Raw genomic sequence first — 10367 nt, forward strand, 5'->3', positions numbered from 1 at the left:
AACATACTGCAGAGAAGATCATGGGAGTAGGCGAATTTCTGCAGAAATTCACATTTTATCATTTGTATGGTTAGTACATTTTTAATAACAAATAGGATTTTTTTTTACTATAAAATATGTAAGCTATGTTATAGGTATGCTGCTAATAAATGTGTAATGAGAGATGTCGCCGAAAGATTCAATATTGGAGAGTCAACTTTCTTCAGAATAATGAATCGAGTAATGGATTATTTATTAAACATTGCAGTAGAAGTGATTCAATTTCCTAAAACAGATGATGAAAAAAAATCTGCTGCAAAGAATTTTTATGAAGTAAGATGTACAAACCATTCATATGTGTAACTGTAATCTCTTGTTTAATTTATGTAATTTAACTTTTATTTTTTTATTCATTTACTTTAAGATATCTGGGTTCCCAAATACACTTGGTTGTATTGATGGTACATCAATTCATATTAGAACGCCTGCTCATAAAATCAAATCGACCTATGTAAATAGGCATGATCTCCCTTCAATAACTCTGCAAGGAATTTGCAATTACAAAAAGAAGTTTATTGATGTCTTCACAGGTCCTCCTGGGAAAATACATGATTCAAGAGTCTATAAACTTTCATTTATCAGCCAAGAATTACTCGATATTTGTGGCAATACTTACCATATATTAGGAGATAATGCATATGCTGTAAAGCCATGGCTTTTGACTCCATATAGGGACTATGGAAACCTATCCGTAGATAAAACTCATTATAATAAAGTATTTTCAGGTACTAGAGTTTTAATAGAAAACACATTTGGTTTATTAAAAAACAGATTTCGAAACTTGATAAAATTAGAGTTTCAAGATGTAGATAAAATAACAAAGTTCATAATGTCATGTTGCGTTCTGCACAATTTATGCATCGACTACGATGACATTTTTCCTAATGAAGAATACCATGATGAAAATCCTTATGAATACCCTGAATATGAACATATGACAGCGCAAGATATGCATTATACAAGATTAGGACAAATAAAAAAAGATGACATTTGTCAACAGCTTTCATCATAATTACTTTTTAATTTGTAGTTATTGTGTATTTAAGAAATAAAATAAACGTAAGAATGAACATAAAATTATACATCAGTCTTCAACATAAAATTATACATCAGTCTTCAACATAAAATTATACATCAATCTTCAACATCAAATTATACATCAATCTGTCTTCAATATAAAATTATACATATCTTCAACATAAAATTATATATCAGTTTTCAACATCAAATTATACATCAGTCTTCAACATCAAATTACACATCAATCTGTCTTCAACATCAAATTATACATCAATCTATAATTAAATTGAAATAAACTGAAATTAATTAACTGATATTGAATTGAAATAAACTGAAATTAATTAACTGGTATTGAATTAAAATAAATTAAAATTAATTAACTGGAATTAAATTAAAATTAAATTGAATATAAACGTATAATGATTAATTTTCATTTTCCTGGTTATCACTTTCTTCAGACGTGTTTTCTTGATCCTTGCATCCTTTCTTGTCTAAATAGGATTATTAGAAATATTAATAGGATTATTAGAAATATTGTCTTAATAGGATTATTATTATTATTGGCAATTTTTAATAAGTATTCTAAACTTACATAATTCTTTTAATAATTTTAACTTTTCTTTGTGACGACGTTGTTTTGCTGCTTCTTTTCTCTCATTAATGTCATATAAAATATCTTGCAAAGATTTCTTAGTCTTCTTTTTAACTTCTGTGTTTGATATTTTTAGATTGCACGATTTCAATGCTACATTATTTTTGATGTTTGTTACACCTCTTAAAATTTCTGGTTCGATACTATCGTCTGCTGCTGAAATTTTCTTCAGTTCTTCTTCATACTCAACCTCCATTCTGCTAGAACCTGATTTGCTGTTATTATCTATTGATTTTTTCTTTCTTTTTATAACCGTTTTATATCTATTTTCACATTGCACACCAGTCCGTTCAATGTTCAAAATTTCCTTTAAATCTTGGGCAATTCGGTTCCACATGACTTTTTTAGTTTTGTACCTTTTCATTGGACCCACTAATGAAAGGTATGAATTGTATTTATCCAACAGAAATTTCGTTTCAGGGATGGTCCATAATTTATCTGTAAAAAGAAATTTGTGAGAATGTAACGCATTATCATTCAACTTACTAATTTTAGATGTATAATAGTAAACATATATGTGTAGTATATACCACTATCATCATTGCAATCTTCTAATTTTTTTGTACAAACATCATTTTGACTTGCAGTAAAAATATTCTCATCCTGAAGATTTATTTCTGTATTTGATGAAGTTAAACCACAATCATTGTTTAAAACCACTGGAATACTGTAATAAAAGGATTAAGCAGTTTAATATACATATATATATATATATATATAAAATATATATATATATACATATACAATATATATATATATATAAATATATATATATATAAATATATATATATATATATATATATATATATATATATATAGTATATTAATATATATAATATAATAAATTTTATATATTTTGTTGATTATAACTAATAGAGCTTCAAGTACTTACAATGTTGTATCATCAAAAGAAAGAGCTAATGAAACTATACTTTCTTCTAATTTTAATATTTCTCTTTCTACTAATTGAAGAACAAAATCCACCGCATAGTTATTGATATCTATAAAATATATATTCTTGCTGAATTTATTTAGGTAATAGTAATTAATAAGTTTTAAATCTACGAATTGTGCTTAATCAACAAACATTCTCATTAATCGTAGAAAAAATAATTTACTTACGTTTCAATCGATAGTATGTATTTTTGTCCACTTCACAACATATTGATTCTAATGAGTTTATTTTTAAGTAAATAGCTTTTAAATCGTTTTTTTCACTCGTCATTGTAAAATATATATAAAAAAAATAAAAAGAGATCCAGATAAATGCAGCTGGCAGCTGTGCTAATTAACCTCAAAGTCTTTTCCTCTCAACACTGCGCCGTTTTTGTTAAAACTGAGTTCTAATGTCTTTATTTCATTGAAAGTGTAAAACTATTTAGAACTGGTGGCGTTTTGTGTAATCTCCATAAAAAATTAAAAACTAGGGGGCACTGAGTGCCAGCGAGTTTTTTTCCAATGGAAGACGCTATGAATGATTGCTTTCATGCTTTTTAACATCGTTATGGTGTTCCCTAATACGTGTTTCTAAGTGACGTTTGGTTTACCCTATATAACATGAAGAACAATCATTGCATGTGATTTTATACACGACATTCGTTCTTTTATTTGGCAAGAGTTGGTCCTTCCCTTTCTTGATTAATTTATTAAGTTTATTTACTACTGTATAAAGAACATCTATACCATAGTTGTTTAAATCACGACGAACATCCTCACTCAATCCATTAATATATGGGAGAACTATACATTTAGAAAAATCAAAACTTTTTATATTATTCTTTATATGATCGTCACCCCTTGAATATAAATATTTCAATCTTTTATTGATAATTGCATTAACAACACCAACGTACGTGTTTCTTCCTTCTTTGACGATACAAATAAAATCTGAGTATTATTGATCATGCAATTTCCCGTTTCAGCAGCTTTCACCTCATATCTAACTAATAATCTGTAACGGTTCCGTATCGGTCAGCCTCGGACGGCTCGCCGGAACCAGGATTCGGGAGCGGGGGAAGGGGAGGGGGGAAGCCAAGCTTGCGTAGACGAGTTGACGTGATACTTTGTTTATTTTACAGTGATATGTACAACTTAAACCTAGAGGACAGACACACCGGTATTTACACTTTTTACAGATACGGACTTACGACTATCGCGCGGACGGACGAACGATATCGCGGTCGCGGAAGCCGCGGGCGGCGGCGCGAATGCGGCGCGTTGCAGGTGGTCGGATACCGGGTACCCCCGATGCCATCGATCTATTATTCGATGCCATCATCGATCGAGAAATGCTACAGGGTTTGTCCGGAAAGTAATGCGTCGCATTTTTTTAAAAAAGAATTTATTGATCGCATAGGTAAAACAACTTAAAATTGTTCGAAGTATGACCCTTCTGCGTCAATACATTTTTGCCAACGCGATTTCCATGCGTCATAAGATTTCTGGAACTCCTTGACTGGGATGCTGTTCAGGGAGGCCGTCGAAGTAGCTTGTACGTTGTCAACCGACTCGAGCTGTTGTCCTTTGAGCTCCCTTTTCAGCCGAGGAAATAAAAAAAAGTCCGCCGGAAATTGGGATTATCTGCACAGAGTTGCTTGAGTTCTTCACAAACTTCCACTCGGTGTTGCTTTTGCGCATCGGTCAACACTCTGGGCACAAGTTTTGCGCAAATCTTCCGCATGGCCAAGTCTTCCGATACAATCTCGTGAACAATCGTTTTCGGCAAGTTCAATAATTCCGACATTAAGCGAACATTCATTCGACGGTCTAAATTCAATAATTGGCGCACACGAGTCACATTGTCGTCCGTTCGCGATGTTGACGGGCGTCCTGCGCGGGCCTCGTCGGCGACCTCCTTCCGACCTTCTCTAAACATCTTGTGCCATCTGTTTGACTGCGATTTGGAAAGGCAATCGTCCCCGAAAACTTTCTTGAGCATTTCAAAAGTTTCCAGCGGCGTCTTGTCCAGCTTCACGCAAAACTTTATCGCATAGCGTTGCTCTATCGTTCTCTCCATCACAAGTTCGACGCGACCACTAAGCAGAGGTTCACAGAATAAGCCGTCCTAACCCTCCAAGCGCATGGAAACAATTGAGCGACCTACCGTTGGAAAGCTAAGGGTACCCCCCTTCCTCCCCAACCGGTCCCATCGCTCTGCGATGTATAGTCGCGTCACAAAAAAATGCGACGCATTACTTTCCGGACAAACCCTGTATTTAAATACCATTAAGTTGTTAGCAGCAGCTTCAGAAATGTAGTTTTTTTTCTTCAAATCTAAGATCAGATCTTTTAATGAAGATATACGTTGCTTGCATCTATTGAATTTTTTCTGCAACGTTTTAATTTTCTATTGTTGCGTTACGGTACGTCGTACTACATTGATGGCTCTCGTAGCTCGTTTTGGTGTTGCGAAATGAGATAACTGGATATCACCAACATAACGTGGATTTGGTATTATCGGTGGAGCAGAATTAGAAATGGTTGGTGTAAAAGCAGAGACTTCAGTTAAGCAATTATTCGGAGGAGTTTTACAGTTGCCTATTCCAGTACCATCATTAGAAACCAATTCAGTAGGCAATTCAGTTAGGCAATTATTCGGAGGAGTTTCACAGTTGCCTATTTCAGCATCATAATTAGAAACCAATTCTATTGAATCTAAATCTAAGCGTTTCTTTTTGATGCTGCAACTAACATCTTTCTGTCTCAAGGGAGGTAGACAATTATTCGAAGACAAATAACTCCCGTTAATGTTGTCATTCTTGGGATCACTGATTTCTTCTATTTTGGTATATAAGTAATTGATAATTATTTCGTTTTATTTTAACGATTGTTCGAATCTCGTTCACCAACGTGGTAAATTCCAACGCACCGGGAACCGCGGGATTAGGAAAGCAATCAACTTTGGTATAATGTGAAACGACGTATTTTATTAGATTTCAGAGACTACACGCGTTCTTACTCTTCCGAAGTCGGAGCACGAGTTCGCGTTCTTCTCCGTTACGCTCCTCGTTATCTTCTCGACCGCGGTCCATATATGGTAATTACCAATCGCGGCAGGACACGCACTAGGATTTCGTTTTGCGCAGGGTCAGTGTCCTGAAGTAGCGAATTAGAATACGGCACGTCTCCTTTTGTCACGCATCACCTGATTTTCGAGATTCGGAGTAAACAACATCAAAGTAACGAGCGGTTCTCTTTCGGGGGAACCAGTAGCGGTGCTCCTTATCTTTTAGAATTTATTTATTGCTTACAGGTAGAACAGATATTGTCATCGTTAGTGGCATTTTCAACAGTAACAAATTGCGCTTTCGCCATATATATACAAGGAACAGCTTTTTCTTGTACACCAATATATTTTAAATGCTTCCTCAGATCCTCGGATTTAAAGTGATCTGTACACAATCTGTGTGAGGCATGCAAATTTTTCTCATTCTTTTTACAGAATTTCAACCACTGCTTTCTGATGTGCTTATTTGATGGAAATCTGTTGACAAATAAAATACATTTAAGTAATTAAAATACAGAAAAAAATAGTTTTAATAGTAATTAGTTTAAATAGTTCAATAATTATATCCATTGCTGAGATTACTGACATGATGAAATTTGACAATAAATTAAATATATTTTTACTCACCGTAAATAGGAAACTGATTTATCATTTTTACCACATAAAATACAATAAAAACCCATCTTAAATTTTGACAATGTTCGCGAATGAGCACGTTTTTCAATAAATTGTAAAATTTATCTACAACATTAATACATTTCTACATATGGCTAATATATAACTTATTAGCCTTATTATTTGCTCGATCAGCTGCGCAAACCGCACAGTCGCCGCGCATGCGCACTTTTGAGCAGTAAGCAGTGAGAGAGAGGCAACGATGATTTTCTTTCTCACTTCTTGGGGACACTTTTTTCTGTTGAGAACAAAGGCAATTCCCCTTCCATATCTATATGTTCTGAGGTGTTTGTTTCTGATTGTCCGCCATGTTTTTGGGTGACTCAGTAGCGTATCAACTATTAAAGCGTCCCAGTTTTTATTGTATCTAGCACGATTATTTATTGTTAAAAATTTTATATTCATACCTTAAATAAAATAATAATATAAAAAAGATATAATTTTTGTAAACGTACATTTATTGTACATTAGACATTACATATGTGACACAGTATTCCGTCTCTGAGCATTACACTGATCTTGCGCCTGATTGGTTACACCCAAAAACATGGCGGATCGACGCAAACCAGAAAAAAGGGTGGGGTGCACATATTGGTTCTACTGTGGTACTGTTGTCAGTGTTAGAGACCAGGAAACCAAACTCCAGTGGTGGGGGTAAGTCAAAATATGGTTTCATTTCATGGGCGCTGTTCGCGGTAATGATTGTCGGCCAATTCATGAACTACGCGTGCTGGACTCTAAATTTCGATTTAGAGGCGGAACGTCGTCCAATATAACTTTAAAATTCGAATCTTTACGTTGTTTGTTGGAAACCAGTAGATATATAGGGAGAGTTCTAACCCAAGTTCTCTGAGGGCTGCGGGACAAGGGGGGCCTGCGGCGCGGGAAATGACATCACGCGGAGAGGGGGATCCGCGAGTTTAGTGTCCGCGAGGAGTCCGCGGGGAAGGGAATCCGCGTGTTTAGGGTCCGCGAAGAGGGGAAAGTGAAGAGAGCATCAACGAGAGAGCACAGCGAGAGAGATAGCACGGCTAAGTGTTCGCGACAGAGAGAGATAGCGCAATATTCGAAGAAGAGCGCAAAGAGAGACGACGTGAGAGAAATAGCGGCTAGGTGTTCGCGAAAGAGAAAGAGAGAGAAAGAGATAGGCGAAGGAGAGCATAAAGAAGATGACGCGAGAGCGCATTTTTATTTTATATTTTAATTTATAAATAAATTAATACAATTGTCGCTCGTATATTGAAAACAAAGTGATAAATATAAGGCCAACTTATCGAGCTGAATATTCGAGATGTTCAGTCAACTACCATTTATTACATGTATAAATTATAAAACTACAGTCATTATATTAAAACTAACGCAAATTACAATCATTCTATAAACGTTTCGACCGCACGCGGTCTTCTTCAGTATAATTATTGAAATATAAATTCTTACAATTCACATAATATCGAAATTTAATTATAGTTATTCAGAATCAAGAGTTTTTGAGCAATTAACGCGTGTTTCAATCCGTCCTGTCCAACAATGTTCGCCTCGATATGATCCCTGATTTTGTTCAGATCTCGGATAGTTTCATCGTTAATATGCGAGAAATTAACCCGTTCCGTAGGCGCTGCGATTAATAAAAAATTACCGATCAACGTATGTCCAAATTATAATATGTATTCCCTACAATTGGTAGTATGCTTACCTATCATCGTTCTTCTTGACAATTTTGCTACTTATTAACAGTTATTAAGGATGACACATAACAAACCAACAATACAGAAAGACAGCTCATTTTAAACTCTACTTGATCGGAGAGCGTGCGTGTTTATATATGATCTAATATCTATGTTTTACTCGTTAATGTCCTATTTGTCCTATTATTATTTCTTGTTCGCTAATATATCCAAAATATCAAAATACGACTCGCTAAGTAACTCAGTATCTTTGTTTAAATTTAGTCCATTTTTTTGTTCCTTGATATGTAGCATCTCAGAAATGAGTCTTTTATAATAATTATTTTCGTTGTCCATGATCTTAACATTGTCCCAATTAAAAGTATGATGTTCATTTATTATGTGTTCAGAAATTACTGAATGTTTCGTTGAGTCCAATCTAATATTATTTTTATGTTCTTTCATTCGCGTCTGCAATTGCCTCTTTGTTTGGCCTACATAAGATGCATTACAATTATTGCAACTGATCTTATAAACCACATTCGAATTGCATGGATGTTTAGTTTTATCTTTCTGCGCTTTAATAATATTATCCAGTTTGTTGAGACATCTATACCCTACCATACAATTTTTATTTTTTACCGAGGAAACAATCATTTCTGAGATCCCATCTATATACGGAATGACAAAGAATTTTTTATTGACCGAGTCATTTCCTATACTTTTTGTTCTTTCTATGTTGGCCTGTCTCTCTATAATGCTCCCCTTAGATATGATGTGTTCTATCCGATGATTAATTTTGTTAAAAATCAGATCAAGAGGGTAACCATTGCTTCTGAGTATATTAATAATTAACTCCAAATTTTTATTAAAAAATAGTGGATGTGATAGCAATAGACATCTGTCTACAAGGTTATATATTATTCCAATTTTGTGACATAATGGGTGGTTTGAATAAAATGATAACGTCCTTCCTGAGAAGGTTTCTTTTTGATACCAGTCTATATATATTTTGTTATTAATAATTTTAAGTGATAAATCTAAGAAATTCAAGCTATGGTTAACCTCTTGTTCGACCGTGAATTTAAGTCTTTCATGATAGTTGTTAAAATTATTCACAATCTGAGTCATATTAGTCATAGAGGTGGCCACTATTATGTCATCCACATAACGAAAATAAAACAAACATTCCAAATTCAACGCTTTGAGAACTGTATCCTCAAGATCTTGCATAACCAGGTCTGCAATAATTGGTGATAACGGTGACCCCATAGGGGTCCCAAACGTCTGTTTATAAATTATGTCATCAAATGTAAAATATGTAGAAGTCAATATGAATTTTATAACCCCCAAAAATTCGTTTTTCGGTATTTTAGTATTTATTCCAATGTAATCCCATCTATCGTTAATACCGTCAATCGCAAGATCCAGAGGAACGTTCGTAAACAAAGACACCACATCCAAGGAAAACATCCTATCATTCTCATCAATCTTTTTACCAGACAATATGCTGTACAAATCAAAACTATTATTAATCTGACTTTTCGCTTTGGGTAGGCTAGTTCGTAAGGTGTTTTGTAAAAACGAAGCCAGCGAGTATAGAGCTGTATCAACCGATGAAACTATGATTCTAACTGGATAGTTTTCCTTATGGATTTTAGGTAATCCATACGCTTTTGGAAGGAGAGAATCACTACAACGTAATTTATAATATTCGTTTTTTGAAATTCGTTTTTAACAAAATTAATCATCGGATAGAACACATCATATCTAAGGGGAGCATTATAGAGAGACAGGCCAACATAGAAAGAACAAAAAGTATAGGAAATGACTCGGTCAATAAAAAATTCTTTGTCATTCCGTATATAGATGGGATCTCAGAAATGATTGTTTCCTCGGTAAAAAATAAAAATTGTATGGTAGGGTATAGATGTCTCAACAAACTGGATAATATTATTAAAGCGCAGAAAGATAAAACTAAACATCCATGCAATTCGAATGTGGTTTATAAGATCAGTTGCAATAATTGTAATGCATCTTATGTAGGCCAAACAAAGAGGCAATTGCAGACGCGAATGAAAGAACATAAAAATAATATTAGATTGGACTCAACGAAACATTCAGTAATTTCTGAACACATAATAAATGAACATCATACTTTTAATTGGGACAATGTTAAGATCATGGACAACGAAAATAATTATTATAAAAGACTCATTTCTGAGATGCTACATATCAAGGAACAAAAAAATGGACTAAATTTAAACAAAGATACTGAGTTACTTAGCGAGTCGTATTTTGATATTTTGGA

The 10367-nt window shown here is 34.0% G+C and overlaps 1 protein-coding gene and 1 long non-coding RNA gene across 2 annotated transcripts; both read right to left on the bottom strand.

Annotated features, from left to right (window-relative positions):
* Positions 1-403: 403 nt before the first annotated feature.
* LOC114937233 (uncharacterized) lies at positions 404-3421 on the bottom strand. Its single transcript, XM_029310653.2, has 5 exons — positions 2834-3421; positions 2604-2712; positions 2242-2378; positions 1652-2149; positions 404-1550 (listed from the first exon to the last, which is right to left on the bottom strand). Exons 1-5 carry the CDS (start codon positions 2934-2936, stop codon positions 1483-1485), a joined length of 915 nt encoding a protein of 304 aa, XP_029166486.1. The 5' UTR covers positions 2937-3421; the 3' UTR covers positions 404-1482.
* A 2080-nt stretch (positions 3422-5501) lies between these two features.
* On the bottom strand, positions 5502-6524 carry LOC146723571 (uncharacterized). The gene is made up of 3 exons (XR_014924499.1): positions 6345-6524; positions 5962-6194; positions 5502-5855 (listed from the first exon to the last, which is right to left on the bottom strand). It is a non-coding gene; the product is annotated as an uncharacterized LOC146723571 (long non-coding RNA).
* Positions 6525-10367: the final 3843 nt, after the last annotated feature.

This window comes from Nylanderia fulva, unplaced genomic scaffold, assembly GCF_048542155.1.
Source record: "Nylanderia fulva isolate GAGA-0341 unplaced genomic scaffold, ASM4854215v1 Scaffold186, whole genome shotgun sequence".
NCBI classification, from domain to species: domain Eukaryota; kingdom Metazoa; phylum Arthropoda; class Insecta; order Hymenoptera; family Formicidae; genus Nylanderia; species Nylanderia fulva.

What these genes read in the sequence shown, in the direction of transcription:
- LOC114937233 (XM_029310653.2), bottom strand. Translation starts at nt 2,936, where the DNA reads ATGACGAGTGAAAAAAACGATTTAAAAGCTATTTACTTAAAAATAAAC. An exon ending in TCTTTTGATGATACAACATT is followed by an intron (nt 2,379 to 2,603) that starts GTAAGTACTTGA and finishes CTTTTATTACAG; the next exon opens with TATTCCAGTGGTTTTAAACA. An exon ending in AAAATTATTAAAAGAATTAT is followed by an intron (nt 1,551 to 1,651) that starts GTAAGTTTAGAA and finishes AATCCTATTTAG; the next exon opens with ACAAGAAAGGATGCAAGGAT.